At 33.2% G+C, this 14,654-nt stretch overlaps 1 protein-coding gene and 1 pseudogene across 4 annotated transcripts; one reads left to right on the top strand and one right to left on the bottom strand.

Moving 5' to 3' along the window:
• Nucleotides 1–3,171: 3,171 nt before the first annotated feature.
• Nucleotides 3,172–4,448, bottom strand: LOC126795498 (gibberellin 20 oxidase 3-like; annotated as a pseudogene).
• A 3,996-nt stretch (nucleotides 4,449–8,444) lies between these two features.
• On the top strand, nucleotides 8,445–14,480 carry LOC126793643 (polycomb group protein EMBRYONIC FLOWER 2-like). Of its 4 annotated transcripts, XM_050520231.1 has the most exons (15): nucleotides 8,445–8,566; nucleotides 8,716–8,840; nucleotides 9,204–9,259; nucleotides 9,527–9,591; nucleotides 10,155–10,207; nucleotides 10,357–10,410; nucleotides 10,484–10,543; nucleotides 10,666–10,712; nucleotides 10,831–10,964; nucleotides 11,837–12,107; nucleotides 12,297–12,348; nucleotides 12,721–12,804; nucleotides 13,564–13,643; nucleotides 13,801–13,890; nucleotides 14,083–14,480. In XM_050520231.1, exons 2-15 carry the CDS (start codon nucleotides 8,727–8,729, stop codon nucleotides 14,180–14,182), a joined length of 1,260 nt encoding a protein of 419 aa, XP_050376188.1. In that variant the 5' UTR covers nucleotides 8,445–8,566; nucleotides 8,716–8,726; the 3' UTR covers nucleotides 14,183–14,480. The 4 variants fall into 4 exon arrangements, with proteins under 4 accessions (XP_050376188.1, XP_050376189.1, XP_050376187.1 ...); XM_050520232.1 differs by lacking the exon at nucleotides 8,445–8,566 and having other exon boundaries at nucleotides 8,573–8,840; nucleotides 12,300–12,348; XM_050520230.1 differs by lacking the exon at nucleotides 8,445–8,566 and having other exon boundaries at nucleotides 8,573–8,840.
• The last annotated feature ends 174 nt before the right edge of the window (nucleotides 14,481–14,654 follow it).

Below are 14,654 nucleotides of genomic sequence, written 5' to 3'. Positions count from 1 at the left end.
CAAGCACCACTTTCCCCATGTAAATTCATGAGCGAGGATATTATTGTATCAAATACGTACATGGGGGTTCTGTAAAATTTGTTATTTCTGCATTACATGTAAAGTTCAAATCACACGGAACGAGATCGAGCGAATTTTTGTATATAATGGTCGTATTCAACATCGCTCCCACATCTATAGTTCTTCACGCATTACTCTACGCGTTAGTAGTATAGAGAACCACGTATATACAAGAAAATTAAAAAAAAAAGTTTCAAATACTTGATCTTTTATATCTTCATTCATCAAAATTTATTATTGAAATAACATGTAAAACCTCAGAACAATCGACAGTGCTCACAAATCAAAGATGGTGATGGAGACATAAAAAAGAAGGATCGAAAAAGTCTATTATATGTGTACCTTGCACCACCAAGTCATGATGTAGAATCAGTCTACATATATATCCATGATCCATTCTACATGCAGTACTTTTCAACATCGAATTAACCAAGCTAGCTAGCTTAGTCTGAAAGATCGAAATTGTGTTTCAACGTACAAATGGTGAGTTCTGCCGTTATCTACTAGCTCTTAATCGGTTCTTATGTGTCTTTGTTCATCTTGGGTTGTTGACAATTGAGTTTTTTTTTGAACGAAAGAGATTTCCATTAAAAGGCAACAAGAGCCAAAAACAACAACAACAAGCAAACGGCAAAGGAAAGACTAATATACGAAGACCTTGTACTAAAATTTGTACGTTGATGAGTTGACAAAGTTTATGTTTGTTTAATACTAGCTAGCTAATTAAGAGGACGTCTACATGCATTGCTCTCGATTTTTGATGATATGATATCTGATCAGAAACATCCATCAGTCTTTCCTATTTTTGACAACGGAATATTGATTAGAAGGGATGCTGCATTTTACTGACATTATTTGTATGAAATAATTAGTATACAATTTGTCGGTGATGAATATAAATTTTGTGCTTTTATTCCTGAATGATCTTCATTTTCACATCACATTGTAGACGACGAAAACAATCTTGATTAACTACACCCTGTGTAGCACGGGCACCGATACAGATACTGCGACACTGACACGGCGCGACACAACAAATCTAAAAAACCTAGATTCCAACAAGGCGTCTACACGACAATTTATATATAATTTAATATGTTTATTAATGTATAAAAAATATATATAACATATGAAATAATGTCAAATTAAAGATTCAAGTTCATTCAATTGTATAACAATTCAAAAGAAATAAAAAAAAGAAATGATTGGGCTGAAACAAAACTTGAGTTATTTTCTATCTTGTTTTTTTTTTAAATCTAAAATGATGACATGGCGTGTCAGAATTTGATTTACTAATAATTTCATATATTTATATATCTTATATACTAGATTATACTCTTATTTATCCTAGATATCCATAAACTGTCTCTAATGTGCGTTAACTTTTAGGATTAAACTGCACCTACTCACAAGGAATTAGAAGGTGTGCTATACACCATTGGAAAGATACAAATGTTAACTTTATGTGGAAATTTACGGAAGTGGATTTGGATTCTTCTAGAGTTATGATGGTTTGAGTGAACCTAGTTCAGGATGACATATTATGACAAAATTTGCCTATCTTCTTGAAATTCAGTTTGTGAGGCCCGAGTCTATTAATCTTGTCTGAAGGAGAGAAGGTATTTGGAATATTTCCTTGCATTTACTACAATAACTTGTGTTACTTTGAGAGAAGAAACATATTCTAAGTTGGACAAGGATACTTTTAAACGCCCAAGTCAAAGTAGGGTTTTGAGCTATAAAAGAAAAGAGTTCTTTAACAGAGAGATTATGGGACGCGGAGGAGAAGGAGAGGCACTCAACTTCATTGGACATGTTCCTCCATTCTTCCATTGTCTTTGTCATGATTTCTTTGATTATGAATTTCTAAACTTCTAGCTAGGGCTGAGATGAAGCCCCTAGTATGACTATCCTATTTGTTTAGTTGATTTGCTATTGGATTTCCAAATTGCTATGTTAAACTCTTAATCACTTTTTTCATTGAAATACTTATTCAAAATATTTAATTGGGATCAATAAGACATAGGTTTTGTTTATGAGTTATTTGGTTTGAGAACATGAGGCTTGATCAATGAGTAGATGTTTTATAGAGTGCCAAAAGATTTTTTTTATCTTGTGATTACATAGTTGTGAATTAAGAATACGAGTAGTGGTGGAACTATGAAGAAGCCAGAGGCCCAGAGGGAGTTATGGCCCCGGGGAAGTTAATTTTTTTTGTTTAATTATGGTTAAATTACTATAATTATGGTATAATTATATATAATTAAGACATAATTGTGTATAATAATGATAAAATTATATTTTATATATAGTAGAATTGTGCATTAATCAATATTTAATTTTAAATTGGTATATATTGACCCTTTTGAAAATTTTAGCCCATCTGGATACTCGTTTTAAGATCCGCCACTGAATACAAGTGCTTGATCATAGTATATATTCTTGTTTGTAGGATTTCCTAGTTCTTTTGTGCTTAATGGAGTTGAACATGTTTACTTGTATGTGAACATTACGTGAAGTAAATTATAGTTTGGCTACTTGGTTTTGTACTAGATCAATAAGTTAGAACTCATTAGTTAGAAGTACTTTGGCATATGCCCGAGATCAATAAAGCTTATGTATGAAAATCTTTAGCATGCAATCTAGGGAATTCAATTTCTATCAATGAGAGAGGAGGATATGAGTATTAGATGGTGGATTCAATGCTTTAGCATCTTTATAATTTGTCTTTCAATCTTTAGTTTCTTTTTTAAAACCTAAAACTCTCTTTTGTGCTTGTTACTTTGTTTACTTATTCTTTATAAACCTTAGCCTAAAATCCCCTGACTTAGTTCCCCGGTGTAAGAATGATCCTTGCTTATCCTATATTATTAACCTCTTTCTTGTAGGGTAATTTGAGAGTCTCCCTTGGGATTAATTTTGATGTGGCGTGTCAGAATTATGATGTGACGTGTCTGAATTATGATGTGGCGTGTTGGTCAAAGTGTCGGAGAAGTGTTGAAAAAGTCAATATTACTAACACGCCACGTGGTGTGTCAAGCTGTGTCAGAGTGTCAGATACTCCGACACTCCAACATTAGAAGTGTCGGTGCTACAGAGACTAAACCTTAATTAGATATTCAAGCATGATTGGTTGGAAATTAGATATCTTTCAAGGGCCGTTTTACCAATGACCCTTTTCTGAATCAAAAGTTGCTTCTTGAAGTTCTCCCAAGTGAATGACTCATACTTTCTTAGGTTAGTTATTGGATCCATGAGCTTTGGAGGGCTCTCAATTGTGGAGAATCACAAGGGCTCATGAAATAGGCTGCTGATAGCCTATTCTTCTCCTTGTTCACAACTGCTCTATGCACTACTCTTTAACCTTCCATTAGTCCAAGCCTGCAAGCATATTGGGGATATAGGAATATCAATGCACTGGAACTATTAATAGATGATATGAAAACATGCATGTAAGATATGATCGACAAATTACCTCAAGAGTGTCACCAATGTTGATGATGAAAGAATTTGGAACAGGACGGATGCCAATCCATTTGTTGTCATTTATAAGAACTTGAAGCCAACCAACATCATCTTGCAACAATATTGTTAAGGTGTGAGGGTCTGAATGGCTTCCCAGGCCAAGACATTTTTCTGGGAGAGGACAAGGAGGGTATCTGTTAACTCGGATCATTGTAGCCTCTTTTGCTTCAAATTTTCTTGTGAAAAAGTTGTCTGGAAGACCTAAACCGTGAGCTAGCTAGCATCTCCAATATGGTCATTCACAGATTATCTAATGCATTGAAATAACCAATCATTGCATCACTGATACATTACAAAGAATAAATTCATAAGAACCCATTTTTGGGTGTGTATATCTAAATGCCCCAATAAATTGGCTTAAAGTAAAGTAATTAATCAGTCAGAGAATTAAAAGTAATTAGCTCACATGCACCTTGATAATTGTCGATCAGTATGTTAGAAAGTTGCTAGAGGAATTATATCTACCATGATAGATGGATACCTAAATGGCTGACGTTGATCACCAAAAACCTTTGTTGCAAACCCAAGGTAAATTCTTCGCATAATCTAGATTAATTTGTTGCACAGTATCCCAGTGGTAGCACCCTTCAGCTTCTGCTCCATGGGAAGATCAAACAGCTCATTCATACTTCCTTTGAATCTCTCTATGATCTCAAAAGCAGGGAGTGTATTCTGCACTCCACCGGAGCATGGGCACCAGCAAATACTAATGACGTGGCAGTTACCCAATCAAACAGACGTTAGCTCATCTCCTGCAAACAAACAAAATGATGTCACTTAACAAAAAATTTGTAGAAATTAAGATTATATTCAAAATATACAAATTGTAAAAAGTAAAAAAAAAAAAAGAACGTACCATACATTATTTATACCACTAAAATTGCATTAAATATTGTATATCAAAATGTATACATATATACAAATTTCAATTATGGAGATGTACTCTTAAGACCATGATAACTCTTAGTTTCCATAATATTTTTATAAGAGTAACAATATGCAACGAACTGCTTTGCCATACAAAATCACAAAGAATATGTATGACGTGACCGGTGCATTTACAAAGACAAACAATTGTTTTTTCCTAATTTTTTTTTACATGTAATGAAAATGAGAGTTGAAATTAACATTACTCATTTTACAGTGCACACTCCACATTTTCTTTTCAAATAGGCAAAATTGTAAGAATAGTACATGAACTATGCTTCACTTATAGTTAAATCAGTTATGTAATGGTATCTTACTTTAAAAACTACAACTTATGTGCATGAACTTTCTAATTCAATCTAAAGGAAGATAAACTTACAACTCAAGCTGATAATATACATGGACCGTAATTAGGTAGTTGACAAATTTATTGAAACTGAGTAGAGATAAATAGTTGATATACTTATGCTTTAGTTTTCAAAGTAGGGTAACCTTAATATTCTAAAATTAGCATAGTTTATGTACTCTTTTTAAAATTTTGTAACTTAAAGTTTTGTCATTACTTAGCTCAAGTTTTGTCTTTTTATAAGAATTTTAACCAAATAAGAGTGTGGATTATAAATTTGGGAGGGCAAATATCAACTCTCATGTAATATTGAGAATAAATATATTTGACCCAACCAAAAAATAAACTAATTTAATTCTCAATTCAACTTTGTTCAACTAATTAAACAACGGTATATAAGAGGACTAGAGTACTATTTGCATGTAATTTGTCAGTTTAATTATAGTTTTTAAATGATTTTTAATTTGTCGAAAACTCGAAGTAACATATATAATTTACACAACATATATAGTTGCGCCGGTGACATATGAATGGTCAAAAATTACTTTTTCTTTTTCAATATTACGGGCAAAAAGAAACCAATGTGTCTAATGATGTTGTGTAATGTTCACGCAATGGTATGAAGTCATGTGAACGTTTCCAAAGTGACAACAAGGTGAATATAAATAAGAGAAACTAATGACTTTGATTCATATGCACTTGCTCAATTGTAGTACCATTAATATAATTATCGGGTTCTTAAAAGGTAAAATCATCAACATACGAAATGAGGATACTAAATACACTAAAAACATTTGGATAAGAGGATCCAAATATTCTATGCGTGTTACAAATAATTTTACCAATTTCCTTCTCTTTTTAATTTATACTGTGTCAACCAAACTAACTAAAATGGCAAATACTTTTTTTATGAATAAATAAATAATTAAAATGTTATAACCAGTTTAGCGTGAGTCAAACTCAAAATTTTCTAATTTACAAAAAGGAGTTATGCCACATATCGTGTATTATGACAATAATTCTAAGAAATCCATTTAGTTAAAAATTAAGTAGTTGATGATATAATACTTGGTAAAAGCTGGGTATTGTTCACTTGATTTATCTTTTAAGAGCATTAAAGAAAAATATAAGGACAACTTTGACCCATTTGTTTGATCATGTAGCTATACTAATTTGGGTTTAACGGAAATAACTAAACCCTTATTTCCATTATGGACTTATTCTTTTTATAATTTTATTCTTTTATATAATATTTTTAAATGGAAGTTGACTGTTTAAAGAACATTAACATTAATAACCGTATTTAGATACTAGTGGCTGATATTTATTATAAGGCATAAATGCCGATTTGCACCTCAAACTTGACTGAAATTGTCAATTTGTACCCCGAACTTGCATTTGAGTCAATTTACCTCCTAAACTTGGTAAAAATTGCCGATTTACACCCCGAACTTGTATTTGAGTCAATTTACCTCCTAAACTTGGTAAAAATTGCCGATTTGCACCCCATCCGTTAAATTTAACTGTTTCTATCCAATTTTGCGTCACATGTCATGCATTTAAGGGGTAGTATTGTCATTATATATTTATTCATATTGAATAATGAAATAAATTAATAAAATTACTTAAGAGGAACACTTGCTACAATGTTGTTTTTTCGAAACATGTTATTGATTTATATATTTATTATTTTATGTGATATGGTATGTTAAAAGATATTAGAAAAAATATAAATAAATAAATACATTGAAAATTAAAAAATGTGTGTTCCAAAAGAATTACTATTCTACCATTGTGTGTGTCTTAGCCTTATTATGTTTCCTGTTAGAGATAGATTCGTATCTCTGTAATAGATTAGGACTCCAAATCCTACGGGATTATGGTTATGTAATACCTATATATTGGCCTCATTATCAATGAATAAACGGTTACGTTCTGTTCTATTACGTCGTTATTATTCTCATTTTGTTCATCCTCCAACAATGTGTACATATAAACATATATTTATACACAACACACTATATTTGAATGGGTGGGTATATTGAATATATAATTCAAAGTAGGGTTAAGTAGGTAGAAAAAAAATGTAAATAAATAATTTGATTAACAAAATAATCCTCATTTTAAAGAATATTTTATTTATTTTTAAGAAAAATAGAAATAGAAAATGACAACATTACCCCTCATGTGCATGACATGTGACGCAAAATTGTATAAAAACAGTTAAATTTAACGGATGTGGTGTAAATCGGTAATTTTTACTAAGTTTAGGAGGTAAATTGACTCAAATACAAGTTCGGGGTGTAAATTGACAATTTTTACCAAATTTAGGAGGTAAATTGACTTAAATGCAAGTTTGAGATGCAAATTGATAATTTCAGCCAAATTTGAGGTGTAAATCGGCATTTATGTCGTAATTATTTTATTATTATAATAAGGCATAAATGCCGTTTTACTGCAATATGTATAATTGATGCAAATTAATATATACATGCGGCCTAGCTATATCACTTAAGTTGGAAATTACTGATTCATGTCAATTACTTTAGTATACACAGTGCTAAAATCCTAGTAAAACTTTTTTTTTTCAAATAATGTTCTAGATATGATGATTTTATGTTTCTTACATAATTTTTATGAAGTCCAATGTTCCGGTCTGAAAATTTGAGTTTTTTTTTTTCACCATGGTTGTTGCTAAGTTCCCGAAACAATAGGGGGTGCTCGACTAAGACCTCTATTCCCAGTTGATGTTTTTCTTTGAAGTCAATATATGCTGTTTCAATTTAAAAAAAAAGGTTCCCCAAAGAAAAAAGTCCATTCACAAGTCACAACAAGAATGGCTGTTGCTTACTATTGTTGTTGTGGTTTGTGAATATGTTCCTCTACCATGTCATACATCACAGAAACAGTAGCTTGATTGTGAAATGGGATACACTAGTCATAAGTTACCGAGCAAAAGATTGACCTTGCCTTTTCAACCAATTAATGGTTAGAAACTAACTTGCAAGCAAAGTCGGGTTTTGCACCCTTGTATATATTTATATATATTAGGAAAAAAAAGAAACACCCATGGATCCATACTGTCAATTGGAAAAGAATCAATAAAAAAATCAGAATTGATCGATATAAGCTTCCGAAACCTCGTGGATGTATGAGAAGTTTATTATGAACGCCAATACCTCATCACCAAAGGTACACAAATGTAGTATGAGAAGTTTTATAAAGGAGCAAACTTTATGTCTTACTTTATACGCACCATAATACCGTTCACACGGTTAGTAACTGACATAAAATTCATGCTCAACTATCATTGGATGTAAATCTAAAGGTGAAATAAATCTTTTTAAATTGAGTTATTTTATTTTTAACCCTTAAATTTATATTCAATGGTAGTTAGACATGAATTTCATAGTCATTTATTAAACATAACTTGTACGCACCATCTATTTCCTATAACAATATATTTATTAGTCATTAATCTATTTAAATTAAATTATGTGAAAAATAAAATAACTAGAGTCTGGGGGGCGTGTATTTAAAACTTCTCTCCTGAAAATGATACCAGCTTGTGAGTAAGAAAGTAATTGTTCGTCTCGTCTCTTCTTCTTCAGACTATAAAATCCACCAAAATCCAAAAAAGTCCATTACACCAGATTCCGATTACCTTCGCATCATTCCTTCTCGCCTGATCTCCCTTACCCGACCTTGGTCCGATTCTCATTCAAACACACCAATTGCTCACCCTTTTAGTTTCTTCTTTCTTCCCGAATAATAATTGTGAAGCTTTACGACTAATTTGAGCTGTCGAATTAGAATCCGTTTGTTTTTCCGATCTCTGAAATTGTGATTTTCTGTAGGGAGAATTAAGATGTGTCGTCATGATTCGTCAGCAGGCGATGCCGTTTCAATCGAAGAGAATCTGTTGATTTATTGCAAGCCCGTTGAGCTCTACAACATTCTTCGCCCTCGTTCTTTGCACAATGTTCGCCTCTCTCTCTCTCCCCCCCCCCCCACATTCTCTTCCAGCTCGAATTTTCAGCTCGTAATTTAATTCAATGCATCATATTATCAATGCTTTAATTTCTACAATGATTGCTTGTTTCAATCAGAGTCGCACACGGTTCCGATTCGACAGAAAATCGTTTCGATTTAGTTGTATTTGTGCATTAATGTACCAAATGCATTGTTAATTTCGTGTGCTTATCGGTTTTATGATGATTTGTTGTTTGCATTTCGGTGTGATTGTGTGATTCTTGCTTTTGAGTTTTGAGTGCTGCAATCTGGATGCCGAATGTGTTGTACAATCTATGTTTCTGTGTTCTGATGAGCTCCTTGTATGTTGTAGCCTTTGTTTCTGCGTAGATGTTTGCGGTACAAAATCCAGGCAAAGCATAAACGGAGGTACGAGCTCATTTTTTTAAACACTCGTATAAGTTTGTGTCTGGTACTTCTGTTCATTGGGCCCATCCTTCTTATCTCGAAGGGGAACTGGTTTTAGTTTTTTGATGCCTAATAGAGTACGATTTTTGACCATTTGGCAGTCCACCTGAGCTCGTTTGTTTGACGTGTAGTCTCATTTGGTCATAAACTAAGAGATATGATATTGTTCTTTTTCTTCTGCAAGGGATATAGGGGAATTGATAAATTTGGTTGCATGTTCTTGTATAGGTTCAATGCTGGGACTGTTATATTCAACTATAGGGACTACAGCAACATTTTACAAAAAACTGAAGGTATCTTGTTTCTCTCTGTCTGAGCAACTGTTTGTGAGCATTACAAGATTTTTTTTGTCTTGTGAGGGGCCAAGGAGTTTTAAGTTGTTCGTAAGGGTGGTAAAGATAGAATATAATACCTTTTTCTCAAATAAAACGGAAAAGAATGGATTTTGAGCAATGTTGTTACCTTTTATTATTTTTATACGATATGTTTTTTTGGTTCTATCCTCCCACTGAAAACCTGCCCTCGTTGGCGTGATGATAATTAATACAAAATTCAAGTTAAAATGTAGCCAAAAAGCAGTGCACAGGGATATCAATTTTCGAGGCACAACAAAGTGAAAATCCTGTCTATTGTACTGTTTTCTTCTTGTGTAATGAATTTGCTTTTGTATACCCATAAAATGTATAATTTAGTTTCTTATAATTTAGATCGCGCCTCAAAAATTGGCAATAAGTGATTTCTTGCTGGTGGTAAATTTCAAGTCAAAATTGTATAAACTTTGTTTTATTCAGTCTTTGTTTCAGCAACATGATTGAAGAATTCAACTTTATGTTTAATTTTGCTTTTAAACATACAGTCACTGAAGACTTCACATGTCCCTTTTGCTTGATGCAATGTGCAAGCTTTAAGGTAGGTATATTCCAGATGCACCTCTTTTCCATTACTCATTCTTTCTCGGTGGCTACTTCCATGTCCTTTAACAGGTCATATAGTTCGGTTAGTAGTTCTCAGTTATTTATTTCGCTTGAGGCTGAAGAAGAGCTTATTTTCCCTTGTAGGGTCTGCGGTATCACTTGTGCTCTTCACATGATTTATTCAACTTTGAGTTTTGGGTTGGTATTTCAGCATATATAGTCTCTTTCTGCTTGTTCAGAAGTGGATGTTCAAGTAGCATTTCTTTTGTAGGTAACTGGAGAGTATCAGGCGGTGAACGTTTCTGTTAAAACTGATGCATTGAGATCTGAAGTAAGAACTTGTTTTCATCCTGAAGTAGTATCAATTTGTGTATTTCTTAATGTAGCATCAGTAGTGATGATGCATGTGACGATCAAAATGATGATTTATTTCCTTTACATGTATTTATACAGAGTGTAGCAGAAGGTGCAGGACCACAACTTCAAACATTCTTCTTCTGGTCGGTTAAATCTGTTGGTAGTTGGTTCAACTTAAGCTACTTGTTAATATCCTATTTTCCCTTCTTTTTTTTTAAACAATTACAAGGTTTATATTGGTCAAACGACTTGTTTGAACAGTTCAAGGCCAAAGAAACGCAGGTCACTGAACTATGATCAAAATACAAAGCATGTTACTGTACAATTCTTGGAGTTTGACTCATGTATACTAACCAGCGAAGGTGCACAGAAAGGACTTTCAGTGAATGGCAATGGTAAGTTTCTTTGTTCTTGTGATCCATTGCATTGATCATTTTCAGTTACTGAAGAAGGAAAAGCAAATTACGTCACAAGAATTTCATTTAGTCTTTTAATGAAGCTTGTATCACCCTTGGAGTTTCTATTATCTGCCAAGAATGTATTACCAAATTTTTAGATTTACCGTAGATAAGGCAATTTGTTTTGCACATTTAGATCTGGGGTTCCTTATTCTTTTATCAGTTTTTATGCATAATTGAACTCCTTACTTTAGGTCATTAGCTGCCTCACATTTTATTTGTTTATTTTGTAAATGTAGAAAATGTCTTGTCAAGCTGGTACCATTGCTAAATTTCTGCTGTACTGTACTGTAAATACACTAGATAGTCTTGCTGGAAAGTCAGCCAATTTCTGAGACAGGAAATAAAGTCTTATTGTGGTAGGAAATAATGAATTAAGAATTCTATGATCTTCCATCAAATATGTGGTATCTGTCTTTATTTTGTAACCCGAATTGGACTACCAGCTTGATTCTATCAACTATATTTGTATCGCATCCTATGACTGTTCAGTCTCCAAGAGAATCATTTCAGAAAGAGTAGTGAATGAAAGTATGAAACAGCAACTGCACCTTAATTTGTTGTGAAGAGGCATGAACTTGAAGTGGATAGTATGTGTTGAGTTTAAAATTAGCTTTTGCTCGGGCAGAAAGGGTGATTACATGGTCTTTCTTTTGAGTTCAAGTTCTGAGGTGTAGCATAGTACCTACAGTTGCAACTCTTTTAGTTTTTGTCTAAGAACTGGGTATGCTATATAACGATTTACTCTATTTTATCTATCCTCATATGCCCTGGTTTGGAAGAATGACCATATCTTCGTTTTGTTGAAGTTCTATCCTATAATGGTGAGAAGGCTCCTGGTCTGCTTCCCAGTGGGTTAGATATGCAAAATGGAAGACAAGGACAAGAAATCTATGGTCCTTATAATTCTAGATTGAGGGAATCCATAGAAAATGGTACATCAAGTTCCAGTGCTCCTGGTGTTCCAATTGCCGGTACTCAATCATCTCTAGAACCTAATTGGGTTAAATTGCAATCTGGAAGTGACTGTGCCCCTGCGAAACTGCGGAAGTTAAATGGAGAGCGGTCAGACCCAAAAAAGTATGCCAGAGGCTATTTTTGCTAGTTTATATCTATTATTTTCCAGCGGGCCCTGTTCATTTCATTGTCATTACTTAATTATTTTTTTAACTGGTCCCTTGTTATTTCTATAATTAACTTTGGATATGGTTTTACAGTGAAAAATAGAGAATTATGTTCCGTATTTAACTGGTCTTTTATGTTGTCCAGCAGCCGTATGCTCCTGCAGAAGCGACAATTCTATCATTCTCACAGAGTCCAGGTGATTATTGATGTTTAGATGTGTTTAGCTGCTTCAAAGCTTTTTTGTTTTGTTTTTGCATCTTTCTTTGCTTGTAAGTTTGTTTATCATTTCACATGTAGCCAGGTTGTTAATTCAAACATTTTATATTGCGTTAATAGCTTAATGTATTAACAACACTTATTTGGATATCTGTACGACTGTACAATCCATCTTTTCAGTTGAAAAGGATACGTTTTAACAAATTATCAATTTACTGTTAATTGGTTTTTCAATAATTTTGTTATTTGTAAATTGGACCCTAGTGGAAACTTATGATGTACTATGGACTATTGCTTATTTTTTTGTTACCAAAAACTTTTGAGAAAATACACGTGACTTGTTTGTATGAAGCCAATGGAGTTAGAACAAGTATTATCGGATATGGATAGCGAAGATGAAGTTGATGATGACATTGCAGATCTTGAAGATCGGAGGGTAAGTTTAATGGTTCTTCCAGTTAGTTTTGCCTACTTTATCTCTGATGCTTGTTACACTAAAAAATAACATTTTTTAGGCTTCTCTTGCCTGGCAGAAACCTCCTTCCTCTCCCACCCACCAAAGAATATAATAATAATAATAATAATATTTCAAAAAAGAAAAGAAAAAAAATATTAATCAACTTCTGGTTTACTAAATCATTTTGATTCATTTCTTTCTAATGACTTATAATATTAGAAGCTGGCAATGAGGACCTTTGTCTTTTTCTTTTTTCACTAAAATCAGAATCTTTCGGTTTATCTCTCCAAAAGGTACTTTAATTTTGGCTGAAAGATCTAGTTGGACTCCCTCAATTGTATTTTCAAGTGTGATGTTTAACATAAATTTATCGTTGAGAATTCTAATATTGACATAATAATATACAAAATCCATGGGATTTCCACTCAAAATTAACTGGTTTTGGGTTGGAGGACCCTTAGTGGCATCATATTGGACATTTCAATAAATGTACTGTCCATTTTCGCAGTACATGCACAAGGTCATGCGTAAATGATCACACGATTAAATTTGTTTGACCACACTTGATACATTGTGGTAAGAATGATATTCGAAGTCTGATCAGAATATTGGAAAATTTAAAAAGGTTTTATATCTGTATTCAACTGGTCTGGGGTTGGACACTCCTACTTATTCAAACTTTTACTCTGCTACTTATAGGAACTCAAAACTAATATTCAATTGTACATTATGTTGCAGATGCTTGACGATTTTGTAGATGTTACCAAAGATGAAAAGCAGCTGATGCACCTTTGGAACTCTTTCGGGCGGAGGCAAAGGTACTCTTGCTTCTTTAGGCTTTCTCATAGCCTTTAATTTCTTAATTGTTTTTTTCTTCTATTGGTACTAGTCAATTTGATAAAGATGGTGGTATCTTTGGCATAATGGTCAGTCTATTGGGATTTGGTTTAATGTTAGAAGTAATATCTCGTGCAGTGTGCTGGCAGATGCTCATGTTCCCTGGGCATGTGAGGCATTTTCAAGACTTCATGGACAGGAGCTAATCTCCTCTCCGGCTCTTTTCTGGTACTAGTGCAATAAATTCGTAACTCCCATAATCATGTACCAAAAAACCTAAACTGTCTTGTTAATTGTGTATAAACCACGATTTATGTTGTAGAGTATGTTAGGCCAACACTAGGTAGCATGAATCATGCATTTGTCAATTTAAGTTATTTGATATTTGTGTTGAAATCATCAAATGCTATAACTACACAGGTGTTGGAGGTTATTCATGATCAAACTTTGGAATCACGGTCTTCTTGATGCCTGCACAATGAATAGTTGCAATGCCATTCTCAATGATTGCAAGAAGTAGGGATCAGATGGTATAGGAGATACTTCAGTTATTCGGCTCTAAATACTAGGCTAGTGGTAAGATGGGGAATTCTAGTGTGTTCTCCGCATATTGTGTTCTTCATTTTTATTAACACCTTCCAATATTTATTGGACTAGAGATAGAAGCAACTTATTTTATACATGAGATTGGGGTGGTTGGTTTTCTAGCATTGTAATTTATTTTGGACGAGCCTCCCATTCTTCTTTACAGAGATATAATAGAATCGAGCGTAGGCCGTAGTGAGTGATTCTAATTTACCTGCAAGAGGTTACTGCTACATGAGTGTCTCCCTTACATCTCTACTAATTTTCAATCTCTTGGTTTATTGTATTGATAGTGATTCTAATTAAAATGAAATCTCTCTATGCTGTAGAGTCATCTGTACATTTTCCTTATTTCTGTTGGTCAATATGAAAGACATTAAAGTAAGATTATGTGTATAGGAAGAGAA

This window comes from Argentina anserina, chromosome 5 (assembly GCF_933775445.1).
Source record: "Argentina anserina chromosome 5, drPotAnse1.1, whole genome shotgun sequence".
NCBI classification, from domain to species: Eukaryota; Viridiplantae; Streptophyta; class Magnoliopsida; order Rosales; family Rosaceae; genus Argentina; species Argentina anserina.
The sequence above is the reverse complement of the archived record's forward strand: the minus strand, read 5'-3'. Positions and strand labels throughout refer to the sequence as shown.

What these genes read in the sequence shown, in the direction of transcription:
- LOC126793643 (XM_050520231.1), top strand. Translation starts at nt 8,727, where the DNA reads ATGTGTCGTCATGATTCGTCAGCAGGCGATGCCGTTTCAATCGAAGAG. An exon ending in GAGCGGTCAGACCCAAAAAA is followed by an intron (nt 12,108 to 12,296) that starts GTATGCCAGAGG and finishes TATGTTGTCCAG; the next exon opens with CAGCCGTATGCTCCTGCAGA. An exon ending in CAGATCTTGAAGATCGGAGG is followed by an intron (nt 12,805 to 13,563) that starts GTAAGTTTAATG and finishes ATTATGTTGCAG; the next exon opens with ATGCTTGACGATTTTGTAGA.